The 25804-nt window shown below is 39.7% G+C and overlaps 1 protein-coding gene across 1 annotated transcript in view; it reads right to left on the bottom strand.

Moving 5' to 3' along the window:
- Positions 1-407: 407 nt before the first annotated feature.
- The window catches only part of clint1a (clathrin interactor 1a), a 180632-nt gene continuing 155235 nt past the window's right edge, over positions 408-25804 (bottom strand). Inside the window, exons 11-12 of the mRNA XM_073067888.1 lie at positions 19768-19972; positions 408-2365 (exon numbers count right to left, since the gene is read on the bottom strand). Of these exons, the coding sequence (XP_072923989.1) occupies positions 1995-2365; positions 19768-19972 (576 nt within the window). The 3' untranslated portion in view covers positions 408-1994. The remainder of the gene's footprint in view (positions 2366-19767; positions 19973-25804) is intronic.

The raw sequence follows: 25804 nt of genomic DNA on the forward strand, positions 1-25804 counted from the left end.
TTACATTTGTGCAGATTGGTGTCTCCTGCACTCTGGTTGATCTTTCATTGATCATGCAAGTTACTATTCTATAGATTTGCCAAGTATGCCCACAAGAAAATGAATCTCAGGGTTGTATGTAGTGACACATATGTATTTTGATAATAAAATATTCTTTGAACTTTGAAATTCTCAGGGTAAAATATTGTTACTGCAGAAACATTTGTTGCCAGACCAGAAGATAAATAGAATACTAGCAAAAATCTCACACTATTCTAGAATTCTGTTCCTGACAAACACAAGTTTGAGTTAGTATCAAAAGTAACAATATTGAAAATGACTTATACCTCAAACAACATGAAAGGTAGCCTCTTCTCAGGAGTAGTTTCAAGGAAATTATTTAGCGAATAAAGAAACTACTGACAGCCTTAAAGCCGCTAAAGCATGCACTGTTTATTTTGATGTAACTGTACACAAAAGCTTTATTCTCTGATCCTAATTCAAACACATTGAATTGCTGAATGTTTAAAAAGTGGAGTCTGTTAATTACACCCTCTCATTGCTTAGTTAGGAAAGACATCACTTTTCATTATAGTAAATTTGATGAGCATTAATTTATGTCTAAATGTAAATGTTGCAGATGGAAAAATTAGGTTTGGACTAGGTCAAAGCATCTTTTCCTCTTTAAATTTTGAGTGCTGAATCCCTTTTACTGGAAAAGGGACAAAAGCAAAATGTCATTAAGGCAATATGAATTATTCATTAAAATTACATCCATATGATTTTTCCTTCAATATCTCAATACAAAGTCATAAAAGGGCATAAAAGATTTTAAGTAAAAGGTTTTAATGAATTGTTGTCATAATACAATTGAAACATTTCTTTTACTCTTCTGGCTGGTTGGGAAGCCTGAAATTTAACATCACTGGTGATAAGTAATTCCCATCCAACTAACAGAAAACATAGCTTTGCATTGTAGACTACATCATAATTCAGCAGTGATCAAGGCCAAAAAATATTTGCAAACTGGAGAAAGAGAAAGGAAAATTATAGTGTCTACATTTCTCTAAAAAAAATCACAACTCTTTTCCCTTGTGTCACTGTAGAAACAGGGTGAGTTTAACAGAGAGGAATGTCTTGGGTACACAGCTTGTTTATGTAGCTAAGGGGATGGGAAGATTTCTGGGTGCAGGGTGCTCTTGTGGGAAATGGGAACATTAATTTGACCATGATCTGTGCATATAACCACTGCTTGAGTTGTTCTTCCCCTATCTTATGTTAAGAAACTGTTAACATCACCATTAAAGAAAGGGGAAAAACAAACTAGATTGAAAGCTGCAACTACCACCATTTATTAATTATTAATAAAGACATTTGTATGATAAAGGATCTGATTTCATCTATTAAGACTGGAACATATCTCCAAACTATTTACATTCCAGTAATCAGGTTTATTATTTTTGGTACCTTAGGTAGACCTTTTTAATAGGTTTGCATTCATTTGTAAAGTAAAGGATATATACATAAATTGATTATCGAGTTGCTGAAGTTTGATTGTGTTCAGGTAAAGAGGTAAAGAACAACAAAACTTAATGATTCTAGTCTGGTATTTAATGGTTTTGTTGGGAACCTGACTCAAAGGCCATTTAGATAGGTACAAATTTTTTTTTTGATATGAACTGCTTTTCCTAATCCATGTAATCCTGCCTGGCCTTTGATTTCAATAAAGTTAAAATTCAATAAGATTTAAAAAGGCTTTCAAGGTGTATCTCGCAAACAAGATGCCAATGAAAGGGACTTTACTTCAATAACCGCTGATAGGAACAGACATACACAATTCATAGCACAGATCTTGCCAACTACTAGATTCCTCCAATACAAAATATGCCATTTTCTTCACAAAACTTGTTCTTTATAGCTATAAAAATTTAAGACAGCCTATCTTCATGTGTTTCAAGTACTATTTTGTGCAGCCTTCACACCTTCATCTAGATATTGGAGTCTTTCCAGCCTTCTCATTTGCTAAAGTTGGCAAAATTGGCAAAAGCATCTTGCTTGGATTGCACCGCTGCAGGCGTCATACTGGCACTGAGACCCATGGCAGGAACACCCATGCCCATGGAACCCGTCATGGTCATGCCAACTGGAGCCATTCCCATGTTCATTCCCATCATTCCTTGGTTCATCATACTGCTCTGAGGAACACCCATAGGATTCATCCCTACAGCACCAGTCCCCATCATATTTTGCATCCCCATGCCCATAGGCACATTGTTAGCCATCAAAGACGATGTTCCTGGAGGTCGTGGAGGCATCACATTGGTCGGTGAGTTAATGGATATGGAGGAAAAGCTCTGGGCCATAAGGTTCACAGGTTGCTGTGCGCCTGCAAAAAGAAGTACAGATTAGATTTTTTTTAAAGCTTCTCTTTTAATATTCTTTTCTAAATGGGTCAAACTCAACATTGCTTTCATATGAAATTCAAGAGACCCTCCTCCTCAAAAATACATTGCAATGACAAGCTCTATTCATGTGTACAATGTCTAGAATTTTAACTTGCCTCCTACTCCCGATGCAAAAGCTGTAACTGATGTCTATAAAGACACACACTACTCTCTGAAAATTTCAAAGCTTACTAAACAAGCTAGAGAGATAATGAAGAACATCTTATTAATCTGTTATGTTATAGTCATGAGCAACTGGGTGACCTTTGGCTTGTACATGAGAGTGAGGAGATAATTGATCAGAGTTACAGGGAACTAGTCACACCGAAGTTGCAGGAGGCGAATAGCTGGGTGACTGAGGAAATGGAAATAGACAGTTAGAGCAGAGCACCCCTGTGGCCATTCCCCTCAAACACAAGTATACTGCTTTGAATACTTTTGTGGGGGATGGCCTCCCGGGAGAATGCCACAGTGACCTGGTTACAGGCACTGAGCATGGGTCTATGGTGCAAAGGGAAAAGAGAGAGAAGAAGGGAGCGGAAGTTATAGTCACCCAGATGGTATGTTGCCTGCCAGGGTCAGGGATGCTCAGATCGTGTCCACAACACTTTGGAGAGGGAGGGGGAGCAGCCAGATGTCTTGGTACATGTTGGTACCAATGACATTGCTTCTCATTCCTAGGAGGTCCTGAAAAGAGAATTTAGAGAGCTAGGTAGAAAGCTGAGAAGCAGGACCTTTCCAGTAGTAATTTCTGGATTGCTGCCTGTGAGGGTAGAAACAGGATGATTTTGCAGATAAATGTGTGGCTGAGAAGCTGGTGCAGGGGGCAGGGAGCAGGCTTCAGCCTCTTGGGTTATTGAGATTTCTTCTGGGAGGTATAATCTGTTCAAAAGTGACGGTTTGCACCTGAACCTGAGGGAAACCAAAATCGTGTAGGCAGGTTTGTTAGGATTTGACAGGGGGTTGGGAACCGGAGTGAAGGTACTCAGGATAGGTTGGATGGTACAAAAGTAAAGATAGCATGGAGTCATACTGTCAGGAAGGACAGGCAGGTGATGGGACTTAGTTGCAGCCAACAGGCTGAGTATCAAATCACTAGGGATACAGAATCAGAAAGGCTAGCAAATATGGTACTCAAGGTGTTGTATCTAAGTGCACATAGTATAAGAAAAAAGGATGATCTTTATTACAGATTGCCAGGTATGATGTTGTGGACATCACTGAATCGTGGCAGAAGGATGGTTGTAGTTGGGAGCTGAATATCCAAGGTTAAACGTTATATCAGAGGGATAGGAAGTTAAGCAGAGGGGGAGCAAATGTAGTATATGATCGGAAGACGTTGAATCCTTGTGGGTTGAGTTAAGAAACTGCAAGAGTAAAGGACCCTGATCGCAGTTATATACAGGCCTCCCAACAGTGGCTGGGAGGTGGAATACAGGTTACAATAGGAAATAGAAAAGGCAAGTCAAAAGGGCAATGTTATGGTAGTTATGTGAGATTTTAACTTGCAAATTGATTGGGAAAATCAGGTTGGGAATGGATCTCAAGAGAGTGAGTTTGTTGAATGCCTAAGAGATGGCTTTTTAGAGCAGTTTGTCGTTGAGCCGACTGGATTGCACTGATCAGCTGCACTGGATTGGGTGTTATGCAATGAACCGGAGGCGATTAAGGAGCTGAAGGTAAAAGAACCCTTAGGAACCAGTGATCAGAATATGATTGCGTTCCAACTTGAAACTTGATAAAGTCCGGACTTCCGGTAAGATGGCGATTGCTTAGTCACTCCGAACTTTTGCTCCGTCATTCTTCTTACCTTTGCACTATGTGTCTCCCTTCTTAAACCTTAGTTAGGTATTTTATTAGTTCTCTTCTACCTGCCTGCGAACACATCTATCTTATAATGGCTACCAAAAGTACTAAAACCGGGAAAAAGGAAACTTCTACGGCTTTGTCGGCTGACATTCTTGTTCTGGAACAACATCGACAAGATACTTTAATGGATTTTAGAACTGAATTTAGAACTTCTTTCAACCAGCTGAATGCCAAACTGGATCAGATTAATGCTAGAGTGGATGATCATGATGAACATTTATCTCGCATTGACGTAACTTCTGAAGATTTAAAACGCTGTGTTCAATATCTTGAAACTCTCTGCTCCAACCTAGAGGAGAAGAACAGTAAACTTTTTTCCAAAATGGTGGATCTTGTAAATCGGAGCAGACGTTGCAATCTACGAATTCTTGGTTTGCCAAAGGCCACCGAAAAGGGCTCTCCCGTTGAATTTTTTTCCAAGTTTCTCTGTGAGATTTTCGGGAAAGAATTTTTTCCGACTCCACCTAAGCTTGAAAGGGCACACAGGATCTATGTTCCTCGAGCAACTCTGGGATCCCGCCCACGGCCGATTATTTTATGCTTTCATCAATACCAGGTGAAAAACCGTTTGATGATGGAGGCACGCCACAGAGGTACTTTTGCCTTTCAAAATACGGTCATTCGTTTTGTGGAGGATTTTGCCCCCCAGGTTCTGAAGATGCGTGCTGAGTTTAAAGGTGTAATGAAAGTGCTTTTTGATCGCGGATTCAGACCCTTTCTTCGAAATCCAGCCGATCTCCGAATTACGCTTACTACTGGGGATTATAAGTGGTTTAAATCAGTGAAGGAGGCTGAGGCGTTTGTTGAAAGTCTCCCAGCCACCTCGTCTTCTTTGGAACCGGCCTGACCTTCTAAAATGGTTGATAAGTACTTCTCGAAGTAAAACTATCTTTTCCAAACTCAGACTTTACTTGAATAATTCAGTCATTATCTATTGAAACTCTAAGGGCTGTAGTCAATCTCTCCCTGGACTTGGTGCATTTTTTCTAAATAGATAATTTAAGTTTAATGTTTCCCTGCGAACTTTTAGATTTTACCTGTGTAATCTATTTTATTTTTGTATAACCTTATCTATAGAGAACTACAATTGTCTTTAACTTGTTTTGGAGGTTTGGAGTTTTTATTGAAGGCCTCCCTGTTGGTTGATTCATAGTTTAAGGTTTGCTTTTTTTCCCCTTTAAATGGTTGATAAGGACTCTCTTTGAATTTTATAATTTCCCCCTTTTCTCCCTTTTTTTTCCTTTTAATCTTATATAATTTTTCGTGGGTAGGTTAGTTTTAGTTTTCTTCTGATTTTCTTTGTATTAAGTTTTATACTTCTGTTGAAGTTGTTCCTATTTATAATTCTGTTTTCTAGTGCATAAATTAATTACTATTTGCTATATTATTTATACTGAACTTTTGTTAACGACACAGAACTGGAAGTCATACTTGGGTTAATTTTTTTGGTAGAGCTAGCTGCTTTTTTAGGTAGCTGTCTAATTTTGGGTTGCGAGGGGGGGGGGGTGGATTCTCCAGTTCCAACACTACTCACTGTTTCTTTTGTTTTCCTTTGTTATTCAGGACATGTCTCTGTTTTGATTCTACGGATCTATGTTTACATTTTTGCTCCCAGACTGTTATTGTACTGCTTGATTTTTTATATGCCTGCTACCTTCTATGCACAAACAATTGATAATGGTTAATTCACTTAAATTTGTGAGCTGGAATGTAAAGGGACTGAATCATCCTGTTAAAAGAAGGAAGGTCTTCTCCCATATTAAACAACTCAAAGCTGACATTGCTTTCCTTCAAGAAACTCATATTCGTAGTTTTGATAATTCTCGGCTTCTGTCAAAGTGGGCGGGTCAGCATTTTCATTCATCCTTTGCTGCCAAAGCTAGGGGAGTCTCCATCCTTATTAATTCAAATATTCCTTTTGAACTCCATAATAAGATATCTGATACAAATGGCCGTTTTATTATTATTTCTGGTAAATTATACAATACTGAAGTTGTACTAGCAAACCTGTATGCTCCCAATTTTGATGATGTTAATTTTTTTGAACATTTTTTTCTCCTCGCTACCAGATTTAAACTCATACTCTCTTATACTGGGTGGCGATTTCAATTGTTGGTTAGATCCTAATTTGGATCGATCGTTCTCTGTTACTAGACTACTTACTAAATCTGCCTTAGCTATTCACTCTTTTCTAATTATGGTATCTCCGATATATGGCGTTTCCTTCATCCCACTGAAAGAGACTACTCTTTTTTTTCTCACATGTTCACCATACCTTTACTAGAATTGACTACTTTTTACTCGATAATCAACTTATTCCATCTGTCTATTCTTGTGACTATCAGAGTATACTGATTTCTGACCATGCCCCAATTACTTTGTCCATAAATTTTCCTGGTCTCCCTCAGAGGAATAAACACTGGCGTTTTGACTCGACTTTATCATCGGATGATGATTTTCTAAAATTTATTAAGGATCAGATAACCTTTTATTTTAACACCAATACATCATCTGAAATGTCATCCCAGATTGTCTGGGATGCCATGAAAGCATATTTGAGGGGTCAAATAATCTCCTATACAGCAAATCTTAATAGAAAGTCCTGTGCAGATCGATTAGACCTCATTAATCAGATTAAAGAATTGGATCAACTGTATGCTCAAACTAAGAATCCTGAATTATACAAGAAGCGTGTAGAACTTCAAACTAAATTTAATCTTCTGTCTACTCATCCTGTCGAACGCCAACTTCTTGAAAGTAAGAGTCGCTTCTATATTCATGGTGACAAATCTGGTAAATTTCTAGCCAATCAGCTGAGACGTTCCAAAGCCAAACAACATATTACAAAGATCTGGAAGGAGAATGGAGACTTTACATCGGATCACTTAGAAATCAATGACGCATTTAAAAATTTCTATTCTCGACTTTATTCCTCTGAATCTTTGAATGACAATATCTCTGTTGATCACTTTTTAAATAATCTGAATATTCCTTCGCTTTCGTCTGATTTCAAAGCCAAACTTAATGCGCCTATTTCATCAGAAGAAATATCTTTTACAATTTCTGCATTGTCTTCAGGGAAATCTCCTGGACCTGATGGGTTCCCCGTAGAATTTTATAAATCATTCTCTTCACTTCTTTCCCCTCAGTTATTCTCAGTATTATCTGACTCGTTTAATTATGGTAATTTGCCACCCTCTTTTAATGAGGCATCTATTATTCTTTTATTAAAAAAGGGTAAAGACCCAACAGAGTGTTCCTCGTATAGGCCGATTTCTTTGCTCAATGTTGATGTTAAAATCTTAGCCAAAGTTTTGGCTTATAGATTAGAAACTGTTATCCCCTCTATTATTTCTGATGATCAAACTGGCTTTATTAAAAATTGTCTTCCTTTTTTTAAACATTCGGCGTTTATTTAACATTTTATATTCACCTTCAACTGGGATTCCTGAATGTGTTATTTCCCTCGATGCGGAGAAAGCATTTGATCGTATAGAGTGGAACTACCTTTTTGCAGTTTTAGAAAAATTTGACTTCGGTCCAAGTTTTATCTCTTGGATCAAATTGCTGTATTTGTGACCTACTGCCTCTGTTTTGACTAATTTTCAGAAATCCCAGTTATTTAACCTCAAACGTGGCACCCGCCAGGGATGCCCTTTAAGCCCCTTTCTCTTTGATTTGGCTATAGAACCTTTGGCGATAGCATTTCGAAATTGTCCTGAATTGACCGGGATTTGGAGAGGGGGTGTTGAGCATAGAGTTTCTCTTTATGCTGATGACTTATTACTTTTTCTTTCAAATCCGTCTACATCCTTAACTCCAATGTTTTCACTTCTTGATCAGTTTAGCCAGTTCTCTGGCTATAAACTTAATTTACATAAGAGCGAACTTTTCCCAATTAATAAAGAAGCACAAGAACTAACATTTAGTGATCTCCCCTTTAAAGTAGCTCATAATCAATTTACTTATCTTGGGATTACAGTCACAAGGAAGTTTAAAGATCTCTTTCGTGAAAATTTTGCCAATCTTTCATATACTATTAAACAGAGTCTGTTACAATGGTCACCTCTATCTATGTCTTTGGTAGGTCGTATCAATGTTGTTAAAATGTATGTTCTCCCTAAACTTTTATATTTATTTCAATCAATCCCAATTTTTATTCCTAAATCTTTTTTTGATTCCTTAGACTCTATTATTTTGTCATATCTGTGGAAGAATAAGCGCTCTAGAATTAATAAAGTTTATCTCCAAAAATCTAAAAAAGGTGGCATGGCTTTACCTAACTTTCGTTTATATTATTGGGCAGCCAATATACGTTGTGCTACCTTTTGGTCTTTTTTCCATGGCCAACCAGACTGCCCTAATTGGGTGGCAATGGAGTTGAGTTCCACTAAAGATTTATCTATCTCTGCACTTCTTGGCTCTGTACTCCCTAGTAGTTTGTCCAGATTAATTGTTAATCCTCTTGTTAGACACACTTTGCGTATATGGGCTCAGTTTAGGAAGTTTTATGGTTTCCATGGTTTTTCCTTTTCTAGCCCTATCTTACATAAACACCTTTTTTTACCTACTACGTATGATTCAGCATTCCATGATTGGTATAGGAAGGGCATTAGACACTTTGAAGATCTTTTTATTGATAATCGCTTCGCATCTTTTCAACAGCTCTCTGCTAAGTTCAATCTGCCCAATGCTCATTTTTTTTTTTAGATATCTCCAAATTAGACACTTTATTAATCCTTTAATTCCTAACTTCCCTGAAATGCCTGAGAAAAATATTATGGATTTATTTCTTTCTATTAATCCACTAGGTAAAGGTTTAATATCATTTATTCGTGATAAATTAGCATCCTTATGGCGTGCCCCGTGGATAAAATTAGAGTGGCTTGGGAGCATGATTTAAATATCTCCTTATCTGATGAGACTTGGGATTCGATTCTCAAATCGGTTAACTCAACCTCTCTTTGCGCTCGCCATTGCCTTTTACAGTTTAAGATTGTTCATAGAGCCCATATGTCTAAATCTAAACTATCCCGATTTTACCCTAACATTAGTCCTCTCTGTGATAAATGCAAAAGGGGCAAGGCCTCTCTCATTCATATGTACTGGTTTTGTCCTAGCTTGGAGAAATTTTGGAAAGACGTCTTCATAACGTTATCTTGTATTCTGAATCACCACCTAGAACCTAACCCTTTAATTGCTTTGTTCGGTTTTTTGGGTGAGACAGATTTACGTCTGAGTTCGACTAAGTGTCGAATATTATCTTTTGCTTCTCTCCTGGCTACACGTTTAATCCTCCTTAGATGGAGGGATGTTGCTCCGCCCACGCATGCTCAATGGCTTAATGATATTATGTCCTGCTTAGACCTTGAAAAAATTCATTATTCAGTTCTTAATTCGGATACAAAGTTCCATAAGGTCTGGGGACCTTTTATTGAGTATTTTCATAACCTTCCTCTTAACTGAGGTTTTTTCTTTGGTCCCTTGCTTTCAGCTCCTTTTTTGTTGGTAGTAGGCATTAATATCTTCTGTTGCTAAGTGTATTTACAGTTTTGGGGGTTTGAATGTCCTGATGTACACTCTCTAGATTGTGTTGTGGTTGGTCTGGAGTTCTTTTTTGTTGCGGGGTTTGGGGAGGAGACTAATTTTACATATCTTCAATTTGGGTGCTTTCTCAATTATCTTCTTTTGTATTATATTATTATTGTATGTTTATTTTTGCACTGTATTAATGTTCTTCATTTCGACCTGGGTTTTTTTTTCTGTAGCAATGTAGAAAATGTATAAAAAAACTAATAAAAAAAACAACAACTTGATAAAGTCTGATGTAGCAGTATTTCAGTGGAGTAAGGGTAATTACAGTGGTATGAGAGAGGAGTTGGCCAAAATAAATTGGAAGGAGCTGCCGGCAAGGATGTCAACAGAGCAGCAATGGCATGCGTTTCTGGGGGAAATGAGGAAGGCATAGGACATATGTATTCCAAAATTGAAGAAATACTCAAATGGTAAAATAATACAACCATGGCGAACAAGAGAAGTCAAAGCTATTGTAAAAGCAAAAGAAAGGGCATACAAGAAAGCAAAAATTAGCAGGAAGATGGAAGATTGAGAAGTTTCTCAAAAACCTACAGAAAACAACTAAAATAATCATTAGAAGGGAAGGGATGAAATATGTAAGCAAATAATATCAAAGTGGATAGTAAAGGTTTTTTCAAGTATTTTAAAAATAAAAGAGAAATGAGAGTGGATTTAGGACCGCTAGAAAATGAGGTAGGAGATATAATAACGGGGGACAAGGAGATGGCTGATGAACTAAATGAGTATTTTGCATCAGTCTTCACTGTGGAAGGTACTAGCAGTATGCCTGATGTTGTAGTGTGTGAAGGAAGAGAAGTGGGTGCAGTTACTATTACAAGAGAGTAGGTGCTCAAAAAGCTGAAAGACCTGAAGGTACACAAGTCACCCAGACCAGATGAACTACACCCTAGGGTTCTGATAGAGGTAGTGTTAAGAGATTGTAGTGGCATTAGAGATTATCTTTTAAAAATCATTGGACTCTGGCATGGTGCCAGAGGACTGGAAAACTGCAAATATCACTCCACTCTTTAAGAAAGGAGGAAGGCAGCAGAAAGGAAATTTTCGGCTATTTAACCTGACCTCAGTGGTTGGGAAGATGTTAGAATCAATTGTCAAGGATGAGGTGATGGAGTACTTGGTGACAGAGGACAAGATACTACAAAGTCAGCATGGTTTCCTTCAAAGAAAACCCTGCTTGATGAACTTATTGGAATTCTTTGAGGAGATTACAAGTAGGATAGATAAAGGGAATGCAGTGGATGTTGTATACTTGTACTTTCAGAAAGCCATACATGAGGCTGCTTACCAAGTTAAGAGCCCAGGTATTACAGGAAAGTTACTAACATGGTTGGAGCATTGGCTGATTGGTAGGAGGCAGCGAGTGGGAATAAAGGATCCTTTTCTGGTTGGTTGCTAGTGGTGTTCTGCAGGGGTCGATGTTGGGACCACTTCTTTTTATGCTGTATATCAATGATTTAGATGATGGAATAGATGGCTTTGTTGACAAGCTTGCAGATGATACGAAGATTGGAGGAGGGGCAGGTAGTGTTGAGGAAGCAGGTAGGATGCAGAAGGACTTAGAGACAGATTAGGAGAATGGGCAAGAAAGTGGCAAATGAAATACAATGTTGGAAAATGCATGGTTATGCACTTTGGTAGTAGAAATAAATGTGCAGTCTATTTCCTAAATGGGGAGAGAATTCAAAAATCTGAGATGCAAATGGACTTGGGACTTGCAGTACAACCTAAACTTGAAGATAGAGTCAGAGGTGATGAGACAAATGCAAGTATTTGCATTCATTTCAAGAGGTCTTAAATACAAGAGCAGGGATCTGAATGCTGAGGCTTTATAAGGCACTGGTGATGCCTAACCTTGAGTATTGTGAACAGTTTTAGGCCCCTCATCTTAGAAAAGATGTGCTGGAATTGGAGAGGGTCTAGGGGAGGTTCACAAGGATGATTCCAGGAATGAAAGGGTTATCATACAAGGAACGTTTGATTGCTCTGGGTCTGTACTTGCTGGTATTCAAAAGGATGAGGAAGGGATCTCATTGAAACCTTACGAATATTGAAAGGCCTAGACAGAATAGATGTGGAAAAGATGTTTCCCATGGTGGAAGAGTCTAGGACAAGAGGGCACAGCCTCAAGATAGAGGGGTGCCCTTTCAAAACTAAGATGTGGAGAAATTTCTTTAGTCAAAGGGTGGTGAATTAATGGAATTTGTTGCCAAATGTAGTTGTGGAGGCCAGGTCGATGGGTGTATTTAAGGCATAGATTGATAGGTTCTTGATTGGACATGGCATCAGCGGTTACGGGGAGAAGGCTGGGAACTGGGGTTGAGGAGGAGAACAAATAAAGGATTGGCCATGATTGAATGGTGAAGCAGACTCGATGGGCCAGCTGGCCTAATTCTGCTCCTATGTCATATGATCTTATAATGGAAAACAATGAATCTGATTTCAGGTGCTAGTATTACCTCTATTCAACTCGCAAAGTACTGCATTTGTCTCTTGTAATTTAAAAAAATTGGTTTTGGAATACAGACATTGTCAATATTTATTGACCAAACTCAATTGCTCCTGAACTGAATAATTTCAGTTTTTCATAGCATGTTGGGAAAGGATAACAGATATTCTTTCCTGAAGAAAATTAATGAAGAAAAAAGGTTTTTGCAATAAATTAGTGTCTAGGTCATCATTACAGATTTATTTAATCACATAAATTGAAATCCCCCTGCTACCATGGAGAGATTTGCCTCATGTTGCCAGATCAATACTATGGGCTCCTGAACAACAGTTTAGTTAATTAACCAGTATCCCACTGTAACCTTTAATTACAGTATATATTTCAATGTTCACATTTATAATGTCAATTGTCCATGTAAACATGTCACATTGTCACTACAGTGCCTACCAATAGTGACACACTCCAGTTATTTGTGACAATTCAAATAGGCAGGCCCCACAAGATTTAAGATTTTACCAGGGAAGCTCAGATTTTAAACTTATTATTGTTGCTACATTTACCTGCAAAATGAGATGCACCAAGAAGCAAAATTCCTCAACTGGAATAATGCTATCAGGATTAGCTTAATTTTCTCTCCTCTCACCAAAGTTTTTCTCACCTTCTATTTGGAGGTGCTAGCTCCTTGCTTTGAATTGAATTAAATTGAATTGACTTTCTTACTTTCTTCACATACATGAGTAAAAATATTTATGTTACATCTCCGTCTAAGTGTGCAATGAGCAATCACAGTACCGTAGATTCCGGATTTTAAGCCGCTACTTTTTTCCCACATTTTGAACAGCTTTGAACTTTGCGGCCTTTAATCCGGAGCGGCTAATACATGATTTTTTTCATGCCGCCTCGTAAACATTTTGCCTCATAACAGTAGACCAATAAAATTGATGAGTAGTTCACAGAGGTCCAATGAAATTGTACGATAAATCAAGCGCACTTTCACAATTAAATTATTGTAAATCAGTCATTTGTACTCACCCTCATCAACATGGAAAACACTCGAAGCATTGTGCTGCCTTATGGCAGTTACTTAGTTTATAATATTTTCGCTTAGTAATTCATTTTCCAGTTAAAGTTAGAAGAGTTTTAACTATATTTGTTTTCTGTACTACATCGCGGGATGCTATGACGTCACACCCGGTTTCGCGGTGTCTTGTGGGAAAATGCCGGTTTGCGATGAAACGGGACGGAGGGAGGGAGCGCATTACGCGAGCGGCTTTGGATCTGAGCGAACGCTGCTTTTAAGTTAAAGGTGATCAATAACTTTTCCTGGTAGGCTGCAGTATATATATTTTTTACCAGTCGTTAGGAGATATTGGAATGTTGTTCAGTAAAGAAGTATACGCAACGTATATTTAAAAGTAGCCGCGTTACGGGCACGGTTCGAAAAAAAGCATTTGCAATATGTATTTGTTTTTGTTACCATATGGATTTAATTAAAAGTTAAAAAATCCTCACGTGTAATATCTTTCTGTGTAAATATCTCATATTACAACGTGGGACACCTGCGGCCGAAAATCCGGTGCGGCCTTTACGATTAAAAAATTGATTTTATTTCTAAAATTAGAGCCAGCGGCTTTTAATCAGGTGCGCTCTGTAGTCCGGAATCTACGGTAATTTATAATAAATAGAACAGTCAATGTAATATAGAGTGCACTCAAATCAGCGTGAGTTCATCAGTCTGATGGCCTGGTGGAAGAATCTGTCCCAGAGTCTGTTGGACCTGGCTTTTATGCTGCGGTACTGATTCCCAGATGGTAGCAGCTGGAACAGATTGTGGTTGGGGTGACTCGGATCCCAAATGATCCTACACACCTTACCTTGTAAGTATCCTGAATCATGGTAAGTTCACAACTACAAATGCGCTGGGCTGTCCGTACCACTCTCTGCAGAATCCAGCGATTAGGGGAGGTACAATTCCCATACCAGGCAATGATGCAGCCAGTCAGGATGCTCTCAATTGTTGAAAGTTGTAGAAAGTTCTTGGGATTTTAGGGCCCATATCAAACTTCCTCAACCGTCTGAGTTGAAAGAGGTGCTGTTGTGCCTTTTTCATCACACAGCTGGTGTGTACAGACCATGTGAGGTCCTCGGTGATGTGTATGCCAAGGAACTTGAAGCTGTTTACCCTCTCAGCCCTAGATCCATTGATGTCAATAGGGGTTAGCCCGTCTACATTCCTCCTGTGATCCACAACCAGCTCCTTTATTTTTGCAACATTGAGGGAGAGGTTGTTTTCTTGACACCATTGTGTCAGAGAGATGACTTCTTTCCTGTAGGCCTTTGTGTTGGCTGCCTTCATCTCAACCAGTGACTCACTATCAGTGGAGCAGCTCCAATGTCACATTAGAAGGAAGCTGTAATTACTGTGCATATCAGCATCCAGAAGCAGGAGACAACACTCCAGGGCAGATCTGAAGTCTGCATTCACTCACAGTAAGGAGAGAAATGCCATTGTCTGAGATTTTTCCCTAACTCCTAACCACTGTAGTATTCTTGTACTTGTACAAACGTCATTTGTATGATTTCAGCATTCATTGCCCTTAATTATACCATTGAGGGGCATTGAATCACCTAACAAGTATTTGAATAAACTGTGTAAACCTTCACTTTGAGTGCTCTTTTCTAGAATAAGATGAGATCAGTGTTTGCTAATTGCATTGGCAATAATTCACTGCCTCAAAATAACTAACACTGAAGAAAAAATGTAGTGAATCTCTACATAAATGAATTATTTTCTCCATTAGAGGCCATTGGCTCTATCAGAGGCAAAAGTGACTTTCTGAGCATGATGGACAAGAGAGGAAGCTGCTACCACTGGGGTCTTGGGATGGATGAGGGAAGGTTATCCGTACTCAGCAACCCAGAATGCAGCCTGTCTAGACCTGGTGATTTTATCTACCAACTGAAGCTAATTTCAGCAGAAATTTGCTGTAGATTCAGGGGTGATACTCCAGCACCATATAATTGCAATTGTTACACCCTTGGCTCAAGAAAAGTTAAAAGATATATTTAGTAATTACACAAAGACCCCGCATTATTTTGTGGGTGGGTGGGGTGGGGGTGGGGGGGAAGGAAGGGTTGTGTTTCTCGAGAAAGATCTGTTTCACAAATCAGTGTGATCCATACAGGTGTCAAAAAACCGGATTTGCAAAAAGCAACTTTTTTTTTCTTTCCCCCTCACTACCCCTCTCTATTTCTATTCCCCACTCTGGCCTCTTACTCCTTCACTTCACCTGCCTATCACCTACCCCTGGTGCCCCTCCTTCTTCCCTTTCTGCTATGGTCCACTCTCCTCTCCTATCAATTTCATTCTTCTCTAGCCCTTTTACCTTTCACACCTGCCTGGCTTCACCTATCACCCTCTAGCTAGCCTCCTTCCCCACCCCCTCCTTTTTATTCTAGCATCTTCCCCCTTTCTTTCCAGTCCTGATGAAAGGTCTTGGTCCAACATTTTGATGGTTTATTAATTTCCATAGATGCTGCTTGACATGAGTTCCTCCAGTATTTTGTCTGTGAGAGCTGCAAAAAGGTTTTTTTTTTTTAAAAAGAGCAGCTATCTGTGAATTCTGTAACAGCAAATTTCCATTAGCCGAAGTACCAATACAAGGGTCATCTATATGTCAATTAATTCAACCTCAGTGGTAAGGAAAAATTTAGAAGCAATAAAGGGAGACAACATTAACAGTGATTTGATGGGAGTTTGTGAGGTAACAGATTATAAATGAGGTATACATGAAGCCCATGGAATTAGAAATAAAATAGGTTAAGTGACAATGAAGAGTAGTAGAGAATGGTTTGTTTTTCAGGCAGGAGGGATATTGGTAATGGGTAGTAAATACAATACAGAGAAATGGATGTATCATAGAATCGTGGGAAGCATGAGAAGAGACAGTAGCATAGTGGTTAGCACGCTATTACAGCTCAGGTCATTCCAGAATTCAATCCTGGCACCACTCTGTAAGGAGTCTCTGTATGTCCTCCAAACGAAAGCATGGATTTTTCCGGATGCTCTGGTTTCCTCCCACAGTCCAAAAATATATCAGGTAGGTTAATTGGTTATTTTAAATTCTGCTTTGGTTAGGTTAGAGTTAATCGGGATTGTGGGGTTACTGCAGTGGTGTGGCTTAAAAGGGTTGGAAGAGCCTACTCATCATTTTATCACTAAGTGAATAAATAAAAGACAGTAAAAACTGTAGAGCATACTTCAAAAAGGGGTATAGCAAGAGATATGGGGAAATCTGGGGGTACAAGTGCACAATATTGGAAGTAGCAGAGTAGATTGAAAAAGCATATAGCATTGTAGCCTGTTTTGAAGAGAAAGCAGAGAGTACAGGTCATGAAATGAGTGCCTAGTTCTGGGAACTGTATTTAAGGAAGCAGTAGCAATAGAGAAGATGTAAAAAAGATACTTCAGTTGCCCAGAGAATCTGGGACTTTTTGTGGAATAAAAGCCGATTGTAAAGTGATCTGATGAAGGTACTTAAAATCATGAAGGTCTAGACAGAGTAGAGAAAACTTACAAAAGCAGACAATTCAGGATCACAGTATTAATCTAGATGACAAAAGAACCAAAATAAAAATGACAGAAGACAAAACTTTCAATAAATGTAGCATGTAGTTATGAACCTAAGTGCAATTCTGAGGGCAGTGCAGCTGATGGAGTGGGGTTGGAAACAGGAGATTGGAGAAGAGAAAGTAGTTAACAAAGGAAAAGTAGTTCAAAAGTATGCATTAAATTAAAAAACTAACTAAATAAGTACTTTAAAAATTTGCATAGCTAATGATGGGAGAGACCATGGGTTGAACCTGTTGCAATACTCTGGCCTATGTTGTAATCTTTGTAGTACTGCAAATATACCATCTCAAGTTTTGCAATATGTGTTTTAAGTAGCTGAAGCACTCATTAATAGGTCCAAGATTTCACGTGGATGGGTCCTTGCACATGCTGTAAACAAAGATGGGTAGCTCTCAAAGTCACTAAAGCAACCTCTGAAAATGATGCTGTAACTAAGGAATTAACATTTCTGTAACCAACTCAGAATCACACATCTGCACTAGGAGATGAAAGGGAACCAGAACTAGAGGGAATAGATTTATGGAGAGGGGAAATGTTTAAAAGGGACCTGAGGGGCAATTTTTTTCTAGCAAAGGGTGGCATGTGGAATGAGCTGCCCAAGAAACTAGTTCTGGCAGGTACAACAGCAATATTTAAAGAACATTTGGATAAATACATGGATAAAAGGTTGACAGGAATATGGGTCAAATATGGGCAAATGGGGTTTTTCAGTGCTTTACCACAGTACAATGGTAACAGAGTAGAGCTAAGTTTTAAGTATTAACTAAAAGGGCTTTTGCATGCTACTTTTCATTTAGCCTATTGAATCCACAGCTTCTGATCACTGTCAGGAAGAATTATATCGAGAAGTATAACCACAACATACAGCTATTCGATACTAGCTGAAAGAATCAACTTCATGGTTTCAATTTATCTTTGAAATGTGAGTATCCTTCTATGCATTATATGCCTGTAATGTCACTTGCAGTGTAGCACAATCACTTAATCATTTTTCAATGATTAAGGATGCGAAATTTGTCATTGGACCAGGGACTTTTGAGGGCAGCCACTGAAGTCAATGGATGATGCAGGCCACCACTCAGCTGGCCCTGGCAATATGTTTGGTAAACAAAGAATCCCAATGGAACTAAGAATTCTTAAAACAGCAAAAAGCAGCATTACATTCCAAGCCTCAACAGGCAATAACAAAAGCATTATAATGCATGCAAATAAGATTGATAGCTATAATTAGAGCCCCAATTGAGACCTTAGTAAATGTTTGCCTTCATCGTTATAAATGATTTACAAAAGAATGACTCCCAGTGATGCAAGGAGTAGAATGATAAGTTTGACATCACTTTTGGAATATTTTTTCATTTTAATAAATAGCAATTTACAGCCATCATGTTAGATCAAGTTGTATCATTGCAATGAATTATTTTTCAGTTAGTAACAGCAATATGGATAATACCCTGACAGAGAGGCTTATCCATTATAGCCACCAACCCCACATTACTGTGAGAAGCTGTACATTTAAGCCCATCCTTTCCATTAACAGCTCCAGACTGTTTCAATGTCATTAGGCTCGTGGTTAAGAATCTCATTTCAATGCAGCAATGTTTGATCAGAATGCAAAACCCAAAAGAATACAGCATGAATGGTAAGACTCTTGTCAGTGTGGAGGATCAGAGGGACCTTGGGGTCCAGGTCCACAGAACGCTCAAACCTGCTACACAGGTTGACTCTGTGGTTTAGAAGGCATACAGTGCATTGGCCTTCTTCAATCGTGGGACTGAGTTTAAGAGCCAAGAGGTAATGTTGCAGCTACAGAGGACCCTGGTCAGACCCCACTTGGGAGTACCGTGCTCAATTCTGGTCCCTTCACTACAGGAAGCATGTGGAAACCAATGAGTAAGCTCGGCCTTTTCTCCTTGGAGCGACAGAGGATGAGTGGTGACTTGATCGAGGTGTACAAGGTAATGCGAGGCATTGATCACGTGGATAGTCACAGGCTTTTCCCCAGGACTGAAATGGCTAGCACAAGAGGGCATAGTTTTAAGCTGCTTGGAAGTAGGTACAGAGGAGATGTCAGGGGTAAGTTTTCTTTTTAAACGCAGAGAGTGGTGAGCGCATGGAATGGGCTGCCGGTGGCAGTGGTGGAGGCAGAAACGATATGGTCTTTTAAGAGACTCCTGGATGGGTACATGGAGCTTAGAAAAACAGAGGGCTATGGGTAAGCCTAGGTAGTTCTAAGGTAAGGACATGTTCCGCACAGCTTTGTGGGCCGAAGGGCCTATATTGTGCTATAGGTTTTCTATGTTTCTAACATCTTCTATCAGTGACAACACTTCAACAAATGTTCTTCAGTGGCTGTAGATCATTTGGAGATATTCTGGGGTCAAAGGCCCAAATTATGCTGGACCTGGCCCATTTCCCAAAGCCAACAGCCACAGTGACTTCCTGCATTATTCTTATCCAATAGATTGGACTGGCTAAGCTGATCATCCATAGCAAAGACTCATTCATAAAATAGACTACAATACAAGTAGGCTTCAGGTAGTGCATTCTAAGGCCTTTCCTTCAGAACACCAAGGTAGCCTTTTCATAGTGTGGAATCCAGTGACAGAAATGAAAGGTTAGATCTGTTACTATCCAATCTGTAGCTTGTACGACTTTCAAATGGAGCAGAAATTAGAGACAAGCTAAAATGCAGGTGGTAGTTAGCCAACAATCCTTACAAAACAGCTGACTAAAGGCAAGTACAAACCGTTCATTAAATGTCTTTCTTCTGATTTTTAAGATATTTTAAAATGCATTACCTTGCTGCTGCATCATGGTGTTTAGTGATGGTTGCTGGGGTTTGGGAGGTTGCATCCCAGGTGTGAGAAAGTCCAGACTGATATTAACACTCGGATCTGACCAGGTGGAAGGCAAAGATGGCTTGACTACTTTCTGGTTCTCCTGCATATTCTGTGTGGGGATTGCATTAGGCCTTGTCAAAGGTGTGGGTAACATCTGCAAAGGCTGAGAAAGAACATTAGTTTGTTAACTACCATAGAACACTGAAAACTGGATGCATCCCTGCATCTTTTCTCTCTGATCTCCTCAACACTGCTAAGTGTCCTGGAATATGCAGTACAAAGCACCATAGGGTAGAAGAACCTAGGGTTAACATCTGATGCACGAGATAGCCAGTCATGCAGCCCTTGTTGAAGCTAACTGAAACAGGATCTTCACTTTCTCATTCTATCCCATGGGCTGTACCTGGAAGGAAATGTTGGGCAAGAATAATTTTGAATTGTTTTTCACCATTGCTTAAACATAACCATGAAAAGGAGTGATACAAAGAAGGCTACAGATATTTGGTGAAATATAAGCCATCTAAAGTCCACCTTAGTGAGAGGGGAAGAACATTAAAAAATAAAACAATGCACAAATTAATGGCTGAAATTATTTTAAATCCTTCACAAGTGTAGTATCAAATTGTTTATGTGGTGATTCCAACGTCCTTACTTATCATCTCTCGGATGTGTAAAACTCTCTTCGTTAATTTCTGCCTTCTAGCTTCTCTCTCTTCCAAGTCACTTTATCAGTATATACAGAATATATTTTAAGTCCGAGTTTTTCATTGAAAAATTAAATCACAAAAACAAGTTATAATTGCAACATTACTAACACAGACAAAATGCTGGAGGAACTCAGCAAGTAAGGCAGCATCTATGGAAGGAAACAGATGGCATAGATACTGCCTGACCTGCTGAGCTCTGTTGCATTGTGTGTGTTTTGTTCAAGATTTCCAGCATCTGCAGAATCTTACGTCTATTATTAACAGTTCAACATTATTTCATTCTAGTCCTTTGTGCCCAGTATTACTACAGCTTCAAATGTCAGCTCAGCTACAATTCAATTCTGTTACCTGTATCACCCCATATGGTATTAAACAATGCAATCTACCAAGTCCTGTATTGAGAAGAGGAAAATCTGAGACAATTTAAAATATCAGAAATCTTTTGTAAATTCACCATAGCAGAGGAAAAATTAACCATTCAGGTAGAATCTCAAAATAGGGTACCATCTAAAACCAAGGCTTGAATTGTCTTCTATATCTACATTTCCTGATTGATCTGGGTGTTATACTTTATTTTGGCAGTTCTGTCATAGTTGAATTGGCACGAGGCTTCACGCAGGTCAGGGCATGGGAAATTTATAAAAAGGAGCTTTCACAGGATTTTGGCATTTTTTGGCAGTGCAATTGCAATTCATCAGCAAGGGCAAATAAAAATAAGGTAAGGACAAGTGAAGTGGCCATTCTGTGAGTGGTCCAGTGTTAGAGTGGGAAGGCATTGGCTCATCAAGCTTAGGTAAGTACCTGGTGAGTTTCTTCTTCATTCATCGTCTGTTAGTACATAGAGCTGGCTCTGGGGCTACATTGTGTCCTTTGTGTAAGATGTGGGAATTCTGGGAGACCTCCAGCCTCCTGGATAACCACATCTGCACTGAACTGCATCTCCTCAGAGAACACGTCAAGGAACTGGAGCTGCAGCACGATGACCTTCGGCTCATATGGGAAATTAAGATGATAGATAGGAGTTATAAGGAGGTAGTCACCCCTAAGTTGCAGAGGCAGAAAATGAGTGACTGACAGGAGAGGAAAGGAAAATTGGCAGCCGGTACAAAGTACCCCTATGGTTGTTCCACTCAATAACATGTATACCGTTTAGGATACTGTTGAGGGGTCAACCTATCGGAGGGAAGCCACAGCAACCAGGTCTCTGGTGTTGTGGCTCATAAGAGAAGGGAAGCGATGTGGACTACAATAGTGATAGGGGATTCTATAGGTAAGGAAGTAAATATGAGATTCTGTGGATGCTATAGACACCTGGATGGTATGTTGTCCCCCAGGTGCCAGGGTCGGAGACATCTTGGATCAGGTCCACAATATTCTAAAGAGGGAGAATGAACATTAAGCCTTGCTATGTATTGGCACTAATTATATAGATAGGAAAAGTGAGGAGGTCCTGAGGAAATAATTTAGGGAGCTAGGTAGAAAGCTGAAAAGCAAGATTTCCCAGCAAACTGTACCCAAGGGGTGTTAATAACCTTGTGGGCAGTGATACTGCTAGAGCTTTTGGGGAGAGTATAAACTAATTTAATGAGGAGGCAGGAACTGGAGTGATAGTACAGGGCTGTTGGTTTACAAGCAGAAGCAGTATGTAGTGAGAATGTCAGGAAGAGATGAGTTGCCGTGTAAAGGGGGGAACAAAATCAAGAACTGTGATGGATACAGGACTGAAGGTAGGATATTTGTATGCAAGCAGTATACAGAATAAAGTAGATAATTTTGTAGTGCACTTAGAAATTGGCAGGTATAACGTTGGGCATCACTGGGTCATGGCTGAAACACTGAAAGAAGATTATAGTTGGGAGCTCAACATCCAAAGATACACATTGCATCGACAAGACAGGCAGGTAGGCAGAGGGGTTGGTGTGGCTGTGTTGGTTTAAAAAAAAAACATCCTTAGAAAGAGGTGACATAAGATCAGAAGATGTAGAATCTTTGTTGTTACAGTTAAGGAACTGCAAGGGTAAAATGACCTTTATAGGAGATGTATACAGACGTCTGAACAGTAAACAGGATGTAGTCCACAAATTACATTGGGAGATAGAAAAGGCACGTCAAAAGGGCAACATTAGAATAGTTATGGGTGATTTCAAAATGCATGTAGATTGGGAAAATCAGGTTGATGTTGGATCCCAAGAGGGGGAATCTGTAGAATGCTTGTAAAATAGCTTTTTAAAGCAGCTTATGGTTGAACCCATTAAAGGATCAGCTATTCTGGATTAGGTGTTATGTAATGAACTGGATTTGATTAGGGACTTTAAGGTAAAGGAACCCTAGAAGACAGTGATCATAACATGATAGAATTCATCTTGTAATTTGAGAGGGAGAAGCTCAAGTCAGTTGTATCATTATTACAGTGGAGTAAAGGGAATTACAGAGACATGTGAGAGGAGCTGACCAAAATTGAAGGGTAATTGCAGAGCAATAATGGCCACAGTACCAAAGCAATTCTGAAGGCGCAGCATAGATACATTGCAAAAAAGTAGTATTCTGAAAGCAGGATGATACAACTGCGGCTGAAAAGGGAAGTCACAGCCAACGTAGAAGCAAAAGAGAGAACATATAATAGAGCAAAAATAAATGGAAGGTTAGAGGATTGGGAAACTTTTAAAAGCAACAGAAGGCTGGGGGTGCGGGGGAGAAATGAAATATGAAGGTAAGCTAGCCAACAATATCAAAGAGGATAACATAAGCTTTTTCAGATATACAGTATAAAGACTAAAAGAGAGGCAGGATTATACCGCTAGAAAATTATGTTGGAGAGGTAATATCAGAATCAGGTTTATTATCGCCTGCATGTGACATGAAATTTGTTAATTTTTCAGCAGCAGTTCAATGCAATACGTAACCTAGCAGAGAGAAAAAAAAAAAATAAACAAGTAAATCAATTACAGTATACGTATACTGAATATATATTTAAAAACATGCAGAATCAGAAATACTGTATATTAAAAACAAAGTGAGGTAGTGTCCAAAGATTCAATGTCCATTTAGGAACGGATGGCAGAGGGGAAGAGGCTGTACTTGAATCGCTGAGTGTGTGCCTTCAGGCTTCTGTACCTCCTACCTGATGGTAACAGTGAGAACCTGGGTGCTGGAGGTCCTTCATAATGGATGCTGCCTTTCTGAGACACCGCTCCTTGAAGATGTCCTGGGTACTTTGTAGGCTAGTGCCCAAGATGGAACTGACTAGATTTATAACCTACTGCAGCTTCTTTCGGTCCTGTGCAATAGCCCCTCCATACCAGACAGTGATGCAGCCTGTCAGAATGCTCACCACGGTACAACTATAGAAGTTTTTGAGTGTATTTGTTGACATGCCAATCTCTTTAAACTCCTAATGAAGTATAGGTGCTGTCTTGCCTTCTTTATAACTACATTGGTATGTTGAGACCAGGTTAGATCCTCAGAAATCTTGACACCCAGGAACTTGAAACTGCTCACTCTCTCCACTTCTGATCCTTCTATGAGGATTGGTATGTGTTCCTTTGTCTTACCCTTCCTGAAGTTCACAATCAGCTCTTTCATTTTACTGACACGGAGTGGTGCCGTAGCAACAACCAGGCACTCAACTAGTTGACATTTCTCACTCCTGTACGCCCTCTCGTCACCACCTGAGATTCTGCCAATAATGGTTGTATCGTCAGCAAATTTATAGATGGTATATGAGCTATGCCTAGCCACACAGGCAAGTGAATATAGAGAGTAGAGCATGGGCAAAGCACACCCCTGAGGTGCGCCAGTGTTGATCGTCAGCGAGGAGGTTGTGTTATCACTAATCCACACAGACTATGGTCTTCCGGTTAGGAAGTCGAGGATCCAATTGCAGAGGGAGGTACAGAGGCCCAAGTTCTGCAACTTCTCAATCAGAATTGTGGGAATTATGGTATTAAATGCTGAGGTGTAGTCGATGAACAGCATCCTGATGGAGGTGTTTGTGTTGTCCATGTGGTCTACAGCTGTGTGGAGAGCCATTGAGATTGCGTCTCCTGTCGACCTATTGTGGCGATAGGCAAATTGCAATGGGTCCAGGTCCTTGCAGAGGCAGGAGTTCAGTCCAGCCATGACCAACATTTCATCACTGTCGATATGAGTGCTATCGGGTGATAGTCATTAAGGCAGCTCACATTATTCTTCTTACGCACTGGTATAATTGTAGTCTTTTTGAAGCAAGTGGGAATTTCTGCCCATAGCTGTGAGAGGTTGAAAATGTCCTTGAATACTCCCGCTATATGGTTGGCACAGGTTTTCAGAGCCTTACCAGGTACCCAGAGCCTTACCCAGGTATCGGGTCTTTCCGCCTTGCGAGGGTTCACTCTCTTTAAAGACAGCCTAACATCGGCCTCTGAGATAGAGATCACAGTGTCATCAGATGCAGCAGGAAACTTCACAGCGTGCATAGAAGGCATTGAGTTCATCTGGTAGTGAAGCATCGTTGGCATTCATGCTATTGGGTTTCGCTTTGTAGGAAGTAATGTCTTGCAGATCCTGCCAGAGTTGCCGTGCATCCGTTGTCACCTCCAACCTCATTCAAAATTGTTTCTTTGCCCTTGAAATAGTCCTCCACAAATCATACCTGGTTTTCTGGTACAGGCCTGGGTCACCAAACTTGAATGCCAAAGACCTAGCCTTCAGCAGACAATGTTCATCCATGGCTTTTGGTTTGGGAAGGTACAGTAAGTCTTTGTGGGCACACACACATCCACACAGGTTTTAATGAAGTTGGTCAAAACTGCAGCACATCCAGGTTTGAAGACGAATCCCTGAATACAGTCCAGATTCAAAGCAGTCCTGTAGGCACTTCCCTTGTCCATACCTTCTTGGTCCTCACTGCTGGTGCTGCAGTCTTCAGTTTTTGCCTATACTCAGGGCGCAGAAGTACAGCTAAGTGATCAGACTTCACGAAGTGAGGGCGTGGAATAGCACAGTAGGCATTCTTGATGGTGGTGTAGCAATGGTCCAGTGTGTTGTTTCCTCTGGTATTGCAAGTGATCTGTTGATGGTAGTTGCTTAGTGATTTTTTCAGACTGGCCTGGTTAAAATCTCCCAAAACTATGGTGAAGGCGTTAGGGTGTGCTGTTTTGTGCATATTGATCCTATTGCTCAGATCATCTAGCCTGATTGGCATTTGCCTGAGGCAGAATGTAAACTGCTACCAAATTTACCCCAGAGAACTTCCGTGGAAGTTAAAAAGGACAGCACTTTACTGCTAGATATTCCAGGTCTGGTGAGCA

This window comes from Hemitrygon akajei, chromosome 15, assembly GCF_048418815.1.
Source record: "Hemitrygon akajei chromosome 15, sHemAka1.3, whole genome shotgun sequence".
Classification (NCBI taxonomy): domain Eukaryota; kingdom Metazoa; phylum Chordata; class Chondrichthyes; order Myliobatiformes; family Dasyatidae; genus Hemitrygon; species Hemitrygon akajei.